The sequence below is a fragment of the Triticum aestivum genome, chromosome 2A (genome assembly GCF_018294505.1).
Source record: "Triticum aestivum cultivar Chinese Spring chromosome 2A, IWGSC CS RefSeq v2.1, whole genome shotgun sequence".
Lineage (NCBI taxonomy): Eukaryota > Viridiplantae > Streptophyta > Magnoliopsida > Poales > Poaceae > Triticum > Triticum aestivum.
Genome location: NC_057797.1, coordinates 345,985,206 through 346,003,155, shown reverse-complemented (window position 1 = coordinate 346,003,155; position 17,950 = coordinate 345,985,206). Strand labels below are relative to the sequence as shown.

The window sequence follows — 17,950 nt, the reverse complement described above, 5'->3', positions numbered from 1 at the left end:
CATTGACGATGAATAGTATGCATGCATTCATAGGCAATCAAGGGATTATCCATGATAACTCTGCCTGGGACAAACACACTTTGATAATCAAAAAAGACCACCGACATGATTTTTTTGAGATAGTTAGCCAAAAACCTTTAATGCGATTTTGTAAAGGACGTTGCATAGACTAATAGGACGGAAGTTCTTCAATTGTTTTGGCCTCACAACCTTAGGGATAAGCACAATCAATGTATCACAAAAACCCTTCGGAATCGGCCGTCCTTCCAGGAAGCTTCGAACAGCCTGACAAATGTCTTCCTCTGGGAAAGCCCAGTGAGTTTGATAAAACAAAGCTGGAAATCCTTCCGGGTCGGGCGCCTTAGTAGGACCCATCTGAAATAAAGCTGATTTGATTTCCCTATTAGTGTAGGGTCTGCACAATTCTTCATTCATGTCCGTGCGGCACCTTTTGAGGGATGGAGGCTAGAATATCATTAATCACAGCACAAGGTTCAGATGTGAACAATTTATCATAGAAACCTTGTACCATACGTTTGATCTTCCCCTGCGAGTTACAAACTGAGCCATCATCCAACAGGAGAGCAGAGATTCTATTAGCTCGATGTCTTGCAGCTGACCGGGCGTAGAAAAACCCTGTGTTTCTGTCCCCTTCATAAAGCCAGTCAACACGAGAACGTTGACGCTCCATAATTTCCTCCCAATCAAACAGCTCGCAAAGGCGACCTTCAATAGTCCGCTCCTATGGCCTCTGAAACAGGAGAGGATCGAATCGTATTTAGCTTCCGTTCCAACTTCTGAATCTGCTTACAAACACACCCAAAGGAGTCTTGACTCCAAGTACGTAGGCAACCAGCCACACGATTCAGATTTGACCAGGTAGAGTATAAGGACATAGAACCGTCTCTTCCATCCTCCCAAGCCCGCTCCACGGTTTCCTTGTAGTCATCACCTCCCAGCCACATAGCTTCAAACTTAAAAGCCCGTTGGATAGGCATAGACCGCCACACGGAGTTATCTTGTGAACAGTTGGATCAGAACTGCGTAATGGTCAAATGTAGTGATGATGACATTCTCCACGTAACAACCATCAAATAACCGCGTAAATTCCCCATTGGCGACACCTCAGTCAAGGCGAACTTTCACATGACTATCAGCGCCATGTGAATTTCGGACGCGAGAAACCGAAAATCCCCTGGGCCGCCTCCTCTCTTCTCAGCCGGGAGATTGGATGATTTCTCACGTTTTACTTAGTGATTAGATGATTTGCCCCATTGTAGTTAGGATTAGATGATTTGCCCCATTTTTCTTTGATCTTTTGATCATTTGCCCTAACCCGTATTTTGATGAATTCACAATTGTTTTAATTATGAAAATGGACGTGGAATGACCTCTCTGCCCCCATGGCAGATTGCAATTTTTCTGCCTAATCTTCTCTCTACCTGGTTCGACCGCAGTTTGTCTCGTGCAGCTCGTCCTACTCGGCTACTCCTACTGAACCACTGAATTGACAAAGCACGCGCAACTGGGAACACATAGCGGTGCTGCAGCTGGGTGGCCCGTCCGCTGCCACTGCTGCTCGATGGCTCAACGGCCCGACGACTTCCTCCGCACCCTGGTGGCTCCCGCTGCGCTCGACAGCCTGACAGCTTCAGTTGCTGCTTCGACGGCCCGACAGCTCTCTCCGCACCCCGGCGGCTTTGGTTGCTGCTCGACGGCCCGACGGCTTTGGTTGCTGCTCGACGGCCCGACGACTCTCTCCGCACTCCGGCGATCTCTCCACAGACTAGCAGACCGACAGCTCCCTCTGTTGCTCTGTGGCAGGACGGTCGCCAGGCGATCGGGTGACCCGTATTTCCTTGCCCACTCGATCCCCTTGCTCCTCTTGATTATGCAACATGCAACTGTGAAGAGAGAATTAGTGTTTGAGCAGTGCAGCGTGAAGCTTGGCAAAGAGATCCACTCATCCGGAGCGCCAGTCACTGCAGGCTCGTTGTTCTTGCCACCGCCGTCGTCGTGAAACATCACGGCTCATGTCAATTTGTGAAGTTTCCGGAGTCAACTGGCCCGCCGTGGTGGCATGACCGCATGAGTCGGTCGTGCCCAAGGAGAGGAATACATGATGATACTGGTTGTGTGTATATAGATTAGTCTGTTGGTGTGAATTGAAAGCGACCAGCCATAGGGGCATAATGGTCATTCCACGTCAATTTTCATAATTAAAATAATTGTGAATTCATCAAAATAGAGATTAGGGCAAATTATCAAAAGATCAAAGAAAAATGGGGCAAATCATCCTATCACCAAATAAAACGTGGCAAATCATCCAATCACCAAAATAAAACGTGGCAAATCATCCAATCTCCCCTTCTCAGCCGGTCGGGCACGTGACCGAGCCAACCGCACCCACTTCAAACCCTAGCAAGCCTTTCTCCTCTCCCCGAAGCTTCCAGAAGCGGCGCGCATGGAGTCCTCCGCCTCCGGCGACGGCTCCTCTGCCACGACGGCTGCTGTTGCTGCGGCAGCAGCGGTGGCGTCGTCCTCATCGGGCCCCTCCACCTCTGCCTCCGCCTTCTCCGCCGGTGTCTCGGGTGGGGCAAGCGCCACCCACTACCTCGCCAAACGCGTGCTCCATGGCAGCGCCGTGCAGCACGTCGCCCGGGGCCACTTCCGCTCGGAGCACCTTTGGGAGATCGTCCTCTGCAAGGTCTGCTCCTCCTCCTCTCCCCTCCCCGACCCTGCTTGCCTAATCACGGGCTGTAGTGGAGAGCTTCGATACGTGAAGGGCTCGGTCATGGTTTCCTTGTCAGTCCAGTGGGAAGGGGTGCTCCTGTGTGCCGCACAGTTTGGGCTTGGAGGTCTGGATCCGGGCGGGTTTGCTTATTGCTCCCCTCGTAGTACTAGAAGTAAATAGGTGAGGAATTTGTCGCCGGTTTTGTGGGAACTTGTAGACACAAACAGATCGTGGTCATTCAATCAATTGGGTTGGCTAACACTGTCTCGGTTCAGCAGCGTAATAATTTGGAACATTTTATCTCGGTAATGTGGCGTCTTCTTTCTCCATTTCTCAATCTACTTGGAGTATGGTCATAGTAAAACCTGAATCAGAAGGTCGGACACTCATAGAAATGTTTTTAACGCTACATATGTCACCAACAGGGAAGTGTATCCAACAAAAGAACTGCTGTACATATCAATCTCTTGTTGTAAGGCTGATGTATTATTTGTGCATGATGCTGTTGTTGCTTCTTGCTTATTATTACTCTGTATTTTACTGAAAAGTTGGTTATTGCTGCAGGGAACTTCACTTGAATTAGTTGTGGTTGGTGAGGATGGTGTTTTACAGTCAATCTGCGAGCAAAGTACATTTGGGATTGTAAAAGATGTTGGTGTCTTGGATTGGCGCTTTAAACACTTCGGTATCTGGCCTGAGGTTCTGTTCATTTTTGCAACAAAGCATAATACTTTGCATCTCTTCTTGTGCTCGTCTTTGTTTTAATTGCTTTTTGAGGTGTTAACATGTTGAATGATATTTAATTGCTGTATTTTTCAGATTGAAGGGAAAGAAATTCTGGTTCTACTCTCTGATTCTGGAAAGCTTTCTCTTCTTTACTTCTGTTGTCAGATGCATAGGTCAGTCCTGGTCCTTGTTAGTTTATCAATGCTCTTTTCTTCGATGCAAATTTGAGCTCCTTATTATGCAGCAAACAATTTGTTGCAAATTAGTATGTTGTACTCTAGCAGTATTCTGATTATAGGTAACCGGGTCCTTGTGAGACTTGAAGAAGTTAGAAGATAGCATGCACTTTAGAGATAGGGAGAAATGTGTATTTTTGTATATAGGATAGGATGCATATCACTTTCAGCATCCTTTTTTTTTGCGAAATATATCACTTTCAGCATCCAACTCACCTGCTGAAATAGCAACTAGAATTTCGGAATCTGGAAGCATGTACATACTATACTGCAAACAGTAGCAAGAATTTGAGCGGATTGCAATACTCTTTTACTAATTCTACAAAGTACCTTGGTTTGTTGCCTATCGTTGCAAACTTTTAAGTTACTTTTACACATCCCCCTATGGGCTTCTAGTGTAGCAAGTGGGAACAAAGCTCATAACAATGGTTCGATGCTTCCAGCTCTACACTTTCCAGACGAAATAAACAGAGTGAGGCGATTCCTGTAAATAAATTTAATAACCTGGTTCAGTATTTGAGGGCAGGCCTGGTGTGTGGTGAAGTCCTCCCCACTTGTGCCAAGAGGTCCTGGGTTCGAACCAGCCTCTCTGCATTGGACTTTGCAGGGGTAAGACTAGGTTCCATAATCCCTTCCCAGACCCCACCTTGTGTGGGAGCTTCTATGCACTGGGTCTGTCCTTTAACCTGGTTCAGTATTTATGGAAGCATGTTATCTGCTGGTTCTTAATCAAACCTAACGTGAACTTAGTTGGTGGTATTTAGGCATGGAAGTTTCATTCTGCACATATGTCGTTGTGTTTGAGATTGATTGGAGTTGCTTAGATTCTTTGTCCACTATTCAGATAACTATTATTGATAGGCATTAATTTTTTGTAGGTTTATTCCAATTGGAAATATCGAGTTATCTAAACCAGGAAATATGAGGGATCAACTGGGAAGAATTTTGGCTATAGACCACGAGTGAGTGAAAGTTCGTCTTGTGCTGAATCTTATGTTCATGGAAGTGACAGAATGCTTGTTACACCAGAGCTCTGGTATTCTGTTATCAGTCAGTGATATATTAATCCTTACACCACTCATACTTTCTTTAGAGCAATTATTTTCTTTACGTCTTCCGTTATAAATTGTCTCAATCACTGGAATTTATTATAGTGCACTTGTGCACAGAGCATCTTTGCAAGATTTTAGGCCTATTATTTGTCTTTATCTGCAGTGCAGGCTTTATTTTGCAGCTGTCTGTCTATTAGGTGGGAGTAATTGATTATGTGGCATGAGGAAATATCTGTTTAGTTTTTGACGCTACACTTCCTGTTCGTGTCTTGAGGGTTGATAATTGATGCTTCTTTGACTCCAGAAATAATACTACTGCATTCCTAATGCAACGTTCTGGTTATCAGGTTACAATATTGATAGGAAAACCCCTATGGACCTTATATTTGAAGGATGTAATCCAAGAAAATATTTGAACTATGTAAAATGGTCCTTCAGTGACTTGTGAGGCATTTTACGGATGTCCTCTTTTGATTCTGATTATCGATATATATATTCATTAGGAAGATTTGTTAATTGTGCAAAGCTTTCATGTGCATATGAACATGATACTGTAGACTGCAGTCATCAATGAATTTTCCTAAATGATGTTTGCATGACCTTTTGAGCGCTTGGAAAATGGATCTTGTCATCAAGTTATTGACATTTGTTGTGTCTTTTGTTATCAGCTCTGCTTGGGTTGCTATTAGTGCGTATGAGGATGCATTTGCTGTTGTGCGTGTTGGAAGGACTCAGCATGTTTATGGTCCAAATAAAGGTAATTTCTTTTACAAGGTGGCTATTGAATATAAATAGTGCCTTTCCTACTTCTGTTGCTCAAGCCCAATCTAATCTAGTACATTATTCCAGATTTGAAGATCTTCCATGTCATAATTTGAGAAATATTTTTATCCACCAGAAATTGTAGAGAAGGCAAAAATCGTGCATGCTGTATATAAGACCAGTGATATCCGCGGTACGGTTTGGAGCATGTGCTTCATGAGGACTCGCTGCTCGATGGATGAATATTACCCAGTTGTGGCAATGATAATTAACAGGTTTGCTCTTGGCTCGTTACATGCAGCTGCTATTTGATTTTTTTGTACCATCAGTTGCTATTCAGTTCCCCAGTATGGTTGTGCAAGTGGCATAGTTTCTTTGTTTCAGGAAGGGCTCTGATGCGAATGACTTGTCAATGTATGCACTAGCTGCCAACGATGGTGGTATCCAGTACCTATCTGGTTACTCAGAACCCGGACCTTTGGCGCTTGAGATCGCTGAAATTCCTCAGCTGGATGGCTTTGGACTTCTATTTCGTGCTGGTGATATTCTAATTGTGGATCTTAGGGACCCAAAGGACATCTGCTGTACCATTAGAATAAGCATGACAGGCAGTCTGGTTGGAGAACAAATCAGTGTTGAAGATTCATGTCGAGGATTAGATGTTGATGACGATGTTGCTGCTTGTGCTTTGCTAGAACTGAGAGATTCTGGAAATAACATAATGATGGACGACAGTTACATGGCTATTGATGGTGCTGATAACCCAGGAAGCATGAAATCAAGGGTTATTTGCTCATGGAGCTGGGAGCCGGATGCCATGCGAGGACAACCGAGGCTGATCTTTTGCTTGGATGATGGAGAATTTCATATTCTGGAATTTAATTGGGATACAGAAGGATTGAAGGTATTGCCTGAGCGTGTCCATAGGGGTTTGCCTTGTAAACCTCTTTTATGGATGGACAGAGGAATGATAGCAGGGTTTGTAGAGATGGGAGATGGAATGATCCTTCATCTTGAACATGGTAGACTGGTGCATAGAAGTACAGTTCAGAATGTAGGACCAATATTGGATTTAGCAATTGCTGACTACCATGGTGAGAAGCAGGATCAGTTGTTTTCATGTTGTGGAATGTGCCCTGAGGGATCATTGCGTGTTATAAGGAATGGTGTCAATGTGGAGAAACTTCTGAGGACTGAACCTATTTATCAGGGTGTTACTGGTTTGTGGACATTGAGAATGAAGAAAACTGATACATATCACTCTTTTCTTGTATTGGCATTTGTTGAGGAAACAAGAATACTATCAGTTGGACTGAGTTTTAATGACATCAGTGATGCTGTGGGATTTCAGACTGAGGTTTGCACTTTGGCATGTGGTTTAATAGCTGATGGTTTACTTGTGCAAATTCACAGCAAAGGCGTAAAGCTTTGTTTGCCTACATCATATGCTCACCCTGAGGGTGCCACCTTAACTTCTCCAGTTTGTGTTGACTGGTATCCTGATGTCACTATCAGTGTTGGTGCTGTTGGACATGATGTTGTTGCTGTTGCTACATCAAATCCTTGTTGCCTATATATTCTCAGGGTCAGACCATTATCTTCACTCCAGTACGAGTTGTATGAGACACAGCATGTCCAATTGCAATATGAAGTATCTTGCATATCCATTCCGGAGGAGGACTTGAGACTTAGAACGTCATCTTCTGCTTTTGGTGGTGATTTTAGGAAGAGAAAAGGGAATAATTCTGCTGCTGAAGTTGATGTTCGCATGTTTGCTGTCATTGGAACTCATAAACCTTCTGTGGAAGTCATCTCATTGGAACCTGATGAAGCATTTAGGCTGCTCTCTATTGGGTCTATATCAGTGAACAATGCGCTCGGTGCTCCAGTTAGTGGCTGTATACCCGAAAATGTTCGTTTTGTAGCATCTGAGAGGTTCTACATTCTCGCAGGTCTAAGAAATGGCATGCTACTCAGGTTTGAGTCAGGAACAAGCAAAGACCAGTATCTCCCTGGTTCCTTTTACAAGGAGTCTTTTGCACCTTCTCTTAATGCTCTCCTTCAGTTGGTTGCTATAAGGCACATTGGAATTACCCCTGTAGGCTTGGTACCATTGCATGATTCAGCTAATTCTGATATTATTGTTCTCAGCGATAGGTCTTGGCTATTATATGCTAGTAGACACAGCTTGGCATATTCATCCATCTCATTTCTGCCTGCGTCCCATGTGACTCCAGTATCTTCTGTGGATTGCCCCAGCGGCCTGCTATTTGTTGCAGAGAACTGTTTACATTTGGTAAGTTACTAGGACTTTGTTGAATCCACAAAGCAAAACATGTGTGCACACCTTCTCTTGTGAGGGATCAGGGTGATTGCGTTATTGCTCATAATGCATATCTCGAGTTACGTAGTCAGACAAGGTTTTTGAGTCGAGTCGTTCTGGGGTAGCGACTCTTGGCGATTCGTGCCGTGCCGATCGACTAGTCTTGACTAGTCGAGGTGTTTTGAGTTGACTTCCAGTTACGACTCATTGACTGGTCGTGACTAGTCGTTCGACTCGAAAACAGGGGAAGTAACTGAGATTGATAGATTGATAATACGATTGTATGGTGCATATTAAGTTCAACTGTCAGATTAGAAATTACTGCTGTTGTTTGATGCCTATTAAGTAGAAATATGTATGTTACCTCTGTTCTTCAATCAATGTCTAGCATGGGGTTTATTTCTGAAATTTTGACCCAGGACCTCCAGAACACAAGTAGAGACACTCTACCATTGCGTCAGGCTTGCCTTTTACCATTTGTATGGACACAAGTAGTTAAATGTGACAGATGGAAATGATTGTAGATTTATGACAATGAGAAATTCCAATCATTTTTCAAATAATTTTTCCTGACACATAAATAGAGGGATGTAATGGTAGAATTCTTGTGTTGGGGACCTTGTCAGGAGATGACGCAAATTTCCATGATAGGCTGTAAGAGCATCACCAACAGATCCCCAATAACAGTTTTTCAGATCATTGGGGATGCTTGCTTTTGCAGATCCCAAATAACCCCATCCCCATTCAAACTGTCATATGGGTCCCACTTTGTCAATGATCTCTCTCTCTCTCTCTCAGAATGGTGGTGCGGTGGTCGGTGGAGGTGGTGTGGTGGTGGTGCAGTGTTCCGGTGTTTGGAGGCGGTGGTGGCAGGGCAGGTCCAGGCAGCGGCGGTGTGGGCGGCGTCTGGTGGGAGGGCGGGGGGCTGAAATATGGGGGGAGAAGCAACTCCCCCTCTATATTGGGGGAGTTGGGTTTATTTATTGGTGATTCACCGAAAACTTCTTGGGGAAAGGGAATCTGTTGGAGCTGATTTTTTGGCCCAACTCCCCCAATACCGAGAAAGGGAACATTATTAGAGTCTGTTGGAGATGCTTTAACTGGAGTGAACGCCAAGATTGAGGGATCGATACTTCTTCCCTCTCCGACTCCTGTTTTCTATCTTACACCCATTTTGTGTCCTGCCTGAGATAATTTCCTGGGATTGGGAGTGAAGAAACAGTGTTTTTCTGTCTTTGCTCACGTCCCAAACAACTACAGCGGTGGCTAATTCCATGGCTAACCAAAGAACCAAATATAGCCCCATCACTTGGTTAAACAAACAAACAACAACAAAGCGTTTTGTCCCAAGCAAGTTGGGGTAGGCTAGAGATGCCTTGTCACGTATTCCCTCGTTCCTAATTTATCACTTGGTTAAACAAACAAACAACAACAAAGCCTTTTGTCCCAAGCAAGTTGGGGTAGGCTAGAGATGCCTTGCCACGTATTCCCTTGTTCCTAATTCGGTCCTTTATTGTATGTCCACAATCCACCTTAGCATCTGCATTTCGGCGATACTCATTTGTTCGATGTATTGTCTCTTAGTAGGCCAACACTCCGCTCCATATAGCATCGCAGGTCTGATCGCCATCATGTAGAACTTATCTTTGAGCTTTTATGGGACCTTCTTGTCGCAGGATGCCAGATGCTTGCCGCCACTTCATCCACGCTGCTTTGATCCTGTGGCTAACATCCTCATCGATACCACCGTTGCTTTGCAGCATTGAACCCAATTATCGGGAAGTGTCCCTCTTAGGCACTATATGTCCTTGCTAACCTCTCCCTCCTCACCCCTAGCACCACTAAAGTCACACCTCATATACCCGGTCTTGGTCCTGCTAAAGACCCTGGGACTCTAAAGTCTGTCTCCACAATTATAATTTCATATGGATGCCCAATCTAGTCTCGTCAACTAGGACCACATCATCACCAAGGGACATCTCCTTGTATATCCTATGCGACCCTGTTCCATCACTATGGCAAAAATGTATGGGCTAAAGGCTGATCCTTGTTCTAGTCCTACCTGCGCAAACACTTAGTTTACTTACTTACGAAGCCTTTGATCCCAAACAAGTTGGGGTAGGCTAGATATGAAACCCTTTCACGAGGACTTCCCAGGAGGTCACCCATCCTAGTACTACTCTCGCGCAAATGGGTTTCATACCCAAAAGACTGGCTAGTTTTTACGTTGGCTCGCCAAGCCTATCACAACCCTTAGATATGAAACTCTTTCACAAGGACTTCCCAGGAGGTCACCCATCCTAGTACTACTCTCGCTCAAATCGGTTTCATACCTATGGGACTGGCTAGTTTTTACGTTGGCTCGCCAAGCCTATCACAACCCTCCTCCTTTACCCGGGCTTGGGACCGGCTATGCCTAGAAGACATAGGCGGAGTTTGCGCAAACACTTAGTTAAATCAGTAATTCTTGAATTACTACAAAGTACTTGATTTAGTATCTCTGTTATCTTTATGATTTTCTGGTTTACATAAATAATAAAATATCTAGCTTAATGCTGTTTCCCGGACACCGAACTATTTCATGGCAAAAACAGCGTCCGCTAATCAGTATCTAGGGCAGATCATAGTTCAGTTTTCTTTGCAGGTTCGCATCCAGTTTGCAAGCTGGACCATATCAACCTTTGGTAATAGTTTCTGCTAAAAATATTCTAACGTAACTCTGTTTTGTCAGTTAGTAGTTGGAGACCTGGAGGGAACCTGGGTCTTTAGCAGTTATCACTTCTTTATACTGCATGCGCCTTTTTTGTGTGTGATATCAGACGTTTCAAATATTGAGACAAGTAATGTTGGCCAAGTCAGACCTCTTAGTTTTTCCTGTCCCATCGGAACCATGCCCTGTTAGGTTACTGTGCTGATATTACTAGTAGACTTCTATCTGTTCCAGGCTGTCAGTTAGGTCTGCCATATGGTATGAGGTAATTCAGACAAAAGTATACCACTTTTCTTTGGGGCTTTTGCCGTAGCTGTTATTGTGATGTTTTTATTTTTTTCACTTGCACATGTGTATGTGTCCCATGAGTGTTTGCGCCATGTGCATTACAGTTTTTCTAGTCTAAACCATTTTTTTGTCAGGTTGAAATGGTTCATGGCAAAAGATTAAATGCACAAAAGTTTTCAGTTGGAGGGACTCCAAGGAAAGTGCTATACCACAGCGATAGTAGAACACTGTTGGTTATGAGAACTGGTTTAACTGGTGCATCATGTTCTTCAGATATTGTCCAAATAGATCCTAATAATGGGATCTTGCTTTCCCGATTCAAGTGTGAACTTGGTGAAACTGCAAAATGCATCCAGATTGCGAAAATAGGAAGTGAGCAAGTGTTAATTGTTGGGACAAGTAAATCTACTGACCGGCCAATGATGCCAAATGGCGAAGCAGAAAGGTTAACATCTCATCTATTCTTGCTAATTAAGTACTGCTGTCCTGTCAGATATCTTTGATCCATTAGCAATATTTCTTTATTCAACTTGCAATTTCAGTGTTCCAGTTATTATTGATCTGTTTACCTCTGGCCTGTATGTTTGCTCATTGGCAGTCCTTCTCATATTTTTATGTGAGATCAACAAATAAATAAATGTACTTCCACTCACATGTGGCACCTAACACAAATAAAACAAGTACACTACTACTTTTATGTGAGGTCAACAACAACAACAACAACAACAACAGCAAAGCCTTTAGCCCCAAACAAGTTGGGGTAGGCTAGAGGTGAAACCTATAAGATCTCGCGACCAACTCATGTTACGACAAATAACAAATGCAGAAATACGATTCCAACTCAAAATAATGCTCTTATTTTCAGTTTCTTCCCAACCAATTTCTTCCAGCCACAGAAATAAGAGTGAACAAATTATAATTCCAAAGCGGCGATAGACATTGTCCTCCTGCCATGCAGTCAACTTACTAATGCCTACACATATGTTTCGACATTCGAAATGTTGTGTCTTGCAATGATCGCTTACAGTTCTCCAATGCCTGCTGCATGATTTTTCATTGTATTTCCGTTCTTTTTAATCGTGAACCGCGCGCAAAGGCTGCAGGATACGATATTTTGACGACTTCCTAAGCCAGTGACTGAACTCATGTTTTATAGTTTCGTAACAACCCATGTGCATTGTCTAGTATTTCCTAGTGTGAATAAGAAAGTGGATGTAAAAAAGAAGAGCGGGATAAAGGTAAAGTAGGGATGAATTCGTCTCTTGCCTCACCATCTGACACGGAGTTTTGGAAGCTACGGCCGAAGAAATGCAGCAAAGCAAGTCGTCTTTGGTTTGGAGCTAAATTCCCAATAATTTTGCACATTCAAGCAATAAAAAGCCTTACATTTGCAATGATCTTATAATGATTTTTTTGCATACCATGTTTAAGCACTGAACCTCATTCTTAGTTTCTTATGTTGTACTATAAGAACATAAAGAGGAATCATCGGGACGTAAATTTCTTTTCTTTTTTCCCTTAGGGGCTAAAGAATTCTCTGAAATGCTAGACAAGCAAGGTGCATCATGAAAGCTACACGTGAAATCTTATAGATAGGATGAAGTAACTGCCTCTTGTCAGGGAAGACAAACATAGTGTAGATGGTGTTTAAGACATGTGCCACTGATATTATGGATGGTGTTCAACCATGGGTAAGGACTAAGGACAGTCCAGTTACAACTAATCTTTTGATTGTTTGTGAGGTATCCCACTCCTGGTGGCAACCATCTGTAATTGATAATTCTGTGCAAGACTACAATTATATAGTTCTAGAAAATATGCAAGTGAGCATGGGTGGATATGCCCACACTGCGTTTTTCTTTATTTGGGTATATCAACAAAATCTGGAAAATTCACAAATGTGTATATGACGAGCAAAGAATTCTGAAAAAACTATACACATTTGTAACCTGTACAAAATACGTAACTTTGTGTGCACCGTTCCATATTTTGTCTATTTTGTATGTATTATTTGTACGGATACAAATATTCATATGTCTGGCATAATTTTTATCGATGCCCTGACTTTCGTACAGTACATAATTGTGAATTTTTAAATCGGTGCATATGCCTACATGTTCGAAATATCTGCACTTAGGTAATTCTGCTGTAATGGACGTTGATCTTTTTCTATTCCCAAAGGCTACAAGCTTGAATGTTGTGTGGGCTCAAGAAGCAGCCAACTATGGTTAGCTGCTGTATCTAAAATTAGGTTAGATTTCATTTGGTTAATGCAGAAGGGGAGCCTTGGCGCAGTGGTAAAGCTGCTGCCTTGTGACCATGAGGTCATGGGTTCAAGTCCTGGAAACAGCCTCTTACAGAAATGTAGGGAAAGGCTGCGTACTATAGACCCAAAGTGGTCGGACCCTTCCCTGGACCCTGCGCAAGCGGGAGCTACATGCACCAGGTTGCCCTTTCATTTGGTTAATGCACCGATTATTTGATTAGATATCAACTCTTGAGGCTATAAGGTTCTGATTTAACTATGATTTCCACTAGCCAGGCTGCTATTACGGCACCTTATAATCGAAGCTACATGACACGACACCCTATCGATGATCTAGCCACCTTTAATTTGTTAAATTTGAAGCATTTTGTATTTGAACTTAATATTTTTCTTAAACAAAAAGGGAAACACGTAGCCCTTTTTGCAAGTTCCCATTTTGTTGCCTGTAATTCCAGGTCGGTTCTCGCATGGTCATTGCCTGCCATGATTTTATGTGGATGCCTTTTCCAAATTACTCGCTTAGTACATGTTCTTCGTTCCAATTTATCATTCATTATTTAGTTGATTGCGGCTTAATGCTATGTTGATTTGTTTTTCTGTTCTTAATTGTAGCTGCTGCACTTAATCTATTTTTTCCTTTTCCATGACTTGTCACTTTGAACTGTTTTTTAACTGTAACCATCATCTCCTCATGAAGCAGTATCAAAGGACGCCTAATTGTTCTAAGTTTGGATACTCTTGGAAGTCCTCATGAGTGCAGTTCATTTATTCCGACTTCTAATTTGAGTTCCTCTTCTCATACGGGCTCATTCCCTGAAATTGTTGGATATGCAAATGAAGATTTCTCTAGCAACAGCATGTGCAGCAGTCCTGATGATATTTGCTACAATCAGATTCAATTTGAACAAATAGCAGGACACCTGAGATCACTGACTCATGTTACCTTCACTGGTGCAGTTCTTGCTGTATATCCATATCTAGATCGATATGTGTTGGCAGCAGCTGGTAATACGGTATGATATCAGTTATTTCTTTGGCTCTACTTTTTGATAAATCACTTGGAAATTGGCTCAACGACAGAGCAATGAGCAAGACTAGAAAAGTAACATTGCAAAGGAGCTCGGTTTTGTGACAGCCATAACACTCGTTCTGCAAAGGAGCTCGGTTTTGTGACAGCCATAACACTCGTTCTGCAAAGGAGCTCAGCCTTAGGGCAGTGTCATTTTTAATTTTTCTGTAGGGATATTCCATGGGAGAGTTAATATTCCCCAACAAAACAGTTTTTGTGATAACAGCTGGCAATCAAACTCCTATCTGTTGTTATTTCATATACTACTAAGCTAAATTTCTCAAACTTGGTTTTAATCTGACTACCATCAATTGTGGAGAATCATTCTGACACTCTTCCCATTTTCTCTCTATTTTGATAGCTTTCTGTATTTGGTTTTGTGAATGAAAATCCTCATCGTATGAAGAAGTATGCTGTGAGTAGAACACGATTTACTATTACTTGTTTGAAGACATATGCATCACAGATTGCAGCGGGCGATTGTCGTGATGGTGTTCTCTTCTATTCTTATCACGAGGTAACATTGAGTTTAAATGTTGCATCTTCACAGATGATGTTTCTTGTTATGGAGTAATGCTCTTATAATTGCTTCTGATCCTGCTCTTCTCTTTTTTTATTGATATCAGAATCTTAGGAAGTTGGAACTTGTTTATGCTGATCCTGCTCAACGATTGGTGGGTGATGTTGTCCTGTTAGACTGTGAAACTGCTGTTGTGTCAGATCGTCGTGGTAGCATATCTGTATTATCCTGCCCTGGACTGGAAGGTACGCTATAGCCGATTTGTGTATATGTAGATGAGTCTGATAGCGGTATTTCACTTATACTTTTGCGGTGGTTATTCATTGCCTATCGTGTTCACTTTCTTGTCTTATGTATGTGCTAAACATTTAAGTCACATCCTAGCTTAGCACACAGAAAATTGGTTGACATAAATTGGTTGAGGACATGTTGCTGTGGGTATTCTTCTAAAGTAGAAGCTTAGGATTCCTCGTTTGTATATGCCTGTTTCTCATTGTTCAAAGCTGCTTCCTAAATTATCGCATTCTTACTTTGCTTTTAAGACTTACTTTGACATCTTTTAAATATGTCTTGGCAGTTTCTGAAAGTCCAGAAAAGAACTTAGCTGTACAATGTTCATTTTTTATGGGCGAAATAGCTATGAGCATCCAGAAGGTGAGTTTTTATTGCTTAGGGTCTTAGGGCTAATCAGTTCAATTTTACCATGAGGGAACACCGAGGAGTGTTTGGTTGGGAGGGATTTGTTTAGGAATTTTGGTTTTTAATTCTAAGATTTTTTGGGTCTAAACCCCCCTACCCAACAGGTCCTTAAGGATCTCACCCATTAACTGTGGTTTTGTTTCTTTGTTATGGCTTATCCTGTTTCTATTCCTTCACTTGGAAAAATCACACTAAGTGTTAGCTTTTCCTAACTATTTAGAACTAATGGAATGTTGTAACTCGTTTGTGCAATCTACCGTAGGCTGCATTTAAGTATCGGCTCCCTATTGGTGATGAGACAGACCCAGTGTTGGAATCAGCTTACAACTGCGTTGTGGCGAGTACTTTGCTGGGGAGTGTCTTTGTTATGATTCCTCTCACCAGGTACTTCTGGGCATGTTTTCTCAATGTCCTTCACATGAACAGATGATCAAAAGTTCATTAACCTGCCACTGTACTACACTGGAGTTCTGTTTAATGTCTTCTCATCGAACATAGAGCTGTGTAACTACCTTTTGGAAGTGACATTTCATACACACCTGTTAATAGTTCTGATCCAGTTTCTGAAGCTTATGAACTGATAATGCAGTGAGGAGCATCAACTGTTGCAAGATGTCCAAGAAAGACTTTCACTTCACCCGTTGACTGCTCCAATCTTGGGAAATGACCATGCAGAGTTTCGTCGACGTGGTATCCCGGTAGGACAATTATCCTTGCTCTTTGAACAATTGTACAAAATACTGCTAATTCTACGTGATAAAGTTGTTCTGAAAGCCTTTAGTGACGTGCGCCGTTGATTTTACAGTCGGGAGTGCCTTCAATTCTGGATGGTGACATGCTGGTGCAATTCTTAGAGCTCACCAGTGAGCAACAGCAAACTGTTCTTGATGATGGGTCTTCAGTAAAGGCACCACACAGGTCTATCCCCGTTTTCCAGGTCATGCGAATGTTGGAGCGGGTCCACTATGCGCTGAACTGAGGTTTTCTGCAACCAACTTGGTTCACTCATACCACTGGACATACCGTTTTCCATTCTGCTGACAAATCGACAAGTGCGTTGGTACTGCAGATAATACCCTGCCGTGACCTGCAGAAAATACCGCCGGACCAAGGTAGTACACATTTGGTGCTGAGGTGATGTTAGCGTGTAACAGTCAATACCCTGCCGTGACCTGCGTCTCCCTATTTATAATACTGCATAGACGTTGTAAAGTACCGAAGTCTTTGTACATAAAATTTGACAACAGAACATCCTCAGAATTGACGAACGTTGAGACATCCTGAATAGAAGTGTTCTTAAGCAACCGGAAGAGCTCTGCCTTCTCATTTTGTTGAAAGAATCGGCCGCTTCACATGACATGAGATCAACAATATTGGTGCAACCACTGTCGTGACCCCACCATGCAGTTGCAGCTTCAAAATGACATCCCTGCCGTGCTGCCCACCCCACCCTGAGATTCCACTTCATCGTAATCTGAGGTTGCTGCCTGGGCCTGGGGGCACTTTTAGGGCATCTCCAGCCGTTGGCCCCCCAGGGGGCGTCTAAAAGCGCCACCTGGGGGTGAGCCGGCGCAAAAAATGGCCCTGGGGGCGAGTCGGTCCCCAGCCGTCGGCCCTCAGGGCCATCCTCAGGCGCGTATTAAAATAAAAAAAAAGAACCGTTCGACGAAGTTAAGATAAAAACTAGTTAAATTTCGGCCAAACATGGCATATTTTGGCGAAATTCACGCATTTTCATTACATTAACCTAATCTAAAAAAGAAAGGGGCTGAAGTCGTCGCCGCCATCGTCGTCGTCGGTCTTTGCCTCCTTGACGCGGGCACCCCTGCTGGATCCCTGCCCGGCGTCGCCATGGCGGATTGGTGGTGGCGCATCATCGTCGTCGTCGTCGCTGTCGCAGATGACGAGACTCCGCCTTCGTCGCGGCCGTGCTGGCGCTGCTTCGCCTTCTCCAGGCGCTCCTTCTTCATAGCTATGGAGTCCCTGCGCGCCCATTCCAGGGCCACGTCGTCGTCGTCGAGCTCCGTCGTCACCGGCGTGGCCGGCTCCTTCTTCACCGGCGCGAGCCCCGGCTCCGTCTTTGGCTTGACGAAGCGCGGAGGAGGAGCCGACGAGCAGGCGCGCCGGCCGCCCTCGTTGATGACGATGCCGGCGATGCGAGTGCGCCGGCCGAGCGGCGTCTCCGCCGCGGGCTCGGCCTTGACGCCGAGCAGGGCCGGAGTGCCGGAGGAGTGCGATGAAGATCGGGAGGAGGAAGAAGAGGAGGACCCGAACCTCCTTGGCGCCCATGGCCCGGCGCGTCGGTGCTGCGCCGGGGCGGCCGTCCTCGCCGAGTACGCCAATGGCGGGTCGTTGCCGCCCTCGAGGTACGTCGGCGGCGTACTGGGGGAGGGAGAGTTGGGCGTCGGTGAGGGAGGCGCGCATGACCTCGACCTCCTCGGCGAAGTACTGCGGCTTCGCCACGGCGTCGGGCAACGGGGGAATGTGCACTCCCCCGGCGCTGAGCCTCCACCCCGTCGGCCCGGCGCGCATGTCCGGCGGCACCGGGATGTTCGCCTGGAACTG

At 44.1% G+C, this 17,950-nt stretch overlaps 1 protein-coding gene across 6 annotated transcripts; it reads left to right on the top strand.

Moving 5' to 3' along the window:
- The first annotated feature begins 2,370 nt into the window (after positions 1-2,370).
- Positions 2,371-16,689, top strand: LOC123188638 (splicing factor 3B subunit 3). 6 transcript variants are annotated; one of them, XM_044600840.1, is made up of 15 exons: positions 2,373-2,707; positions 3,299-3,433; positions 3,554-3,633; positions 4,575-4,658; positions 5,417-5,505; positions 5,647-5,785; positions 5,895-7,806; positions 10,966-11,276; positions 13,798-14,110; positions 14,528-14,683; positions 14,793-14,931; positions 15,264-15,340; positions 15,648-15,769; positions 15,975-16,083; positions 16,191-16,689. In XM_044600840.1, the coding sequence occupies exons 1-15, from the start codon at positions 2,465-2,467 to the stop codon at positions 16,362-16,364; spliced, it is 4,083 nt and encodes a 1,360-aa protein (XP_044456775.1). In that variant the 5' UTR covers positions 2,373-2,464; the 3' UTR covers positions 16,365-16,689. The 6 variants fall into 6 exon arrangements, 5 of the variants coding, with proteins under 5 accessions (XP_044456775.1, XP_044456774.1, XP_044456776.1 ...); XM_044600839.1 differs by having other exon boundaries at positions 13,795-14,110; XM_044600841.1 differs by having other exon boundaries at positions 2,401-2,707; positions 3,299-3,419; positions 13,795-14,110.
- Positions 16,690-17,950: the final 1,261 nt, after the last annotated feature.

Coding starts and splice junctions, on each gene's coding strand:
- LOC123188638 (XM_044600839.1), top strand. CDS start 2,465: ATGGAGTCCTCCGCCTCCGGCGACGGCTCCTCTGCCACGACGGCTGCT. Junction 4,659..5,416: donor ATTTTGGCTATAGACCACGA/GTGAGTGAAAGT, acceptor TTTTGTTATCAG/CTCTGCTTGGGTTGCTATTA. Junction 7,807..10,965: donor CAGAGAACTGTTTACATTTG/GTAAGTTACTAG, acceptor TTTTTTTGTCAG/GTTGAAATGGTTCATGGCAA.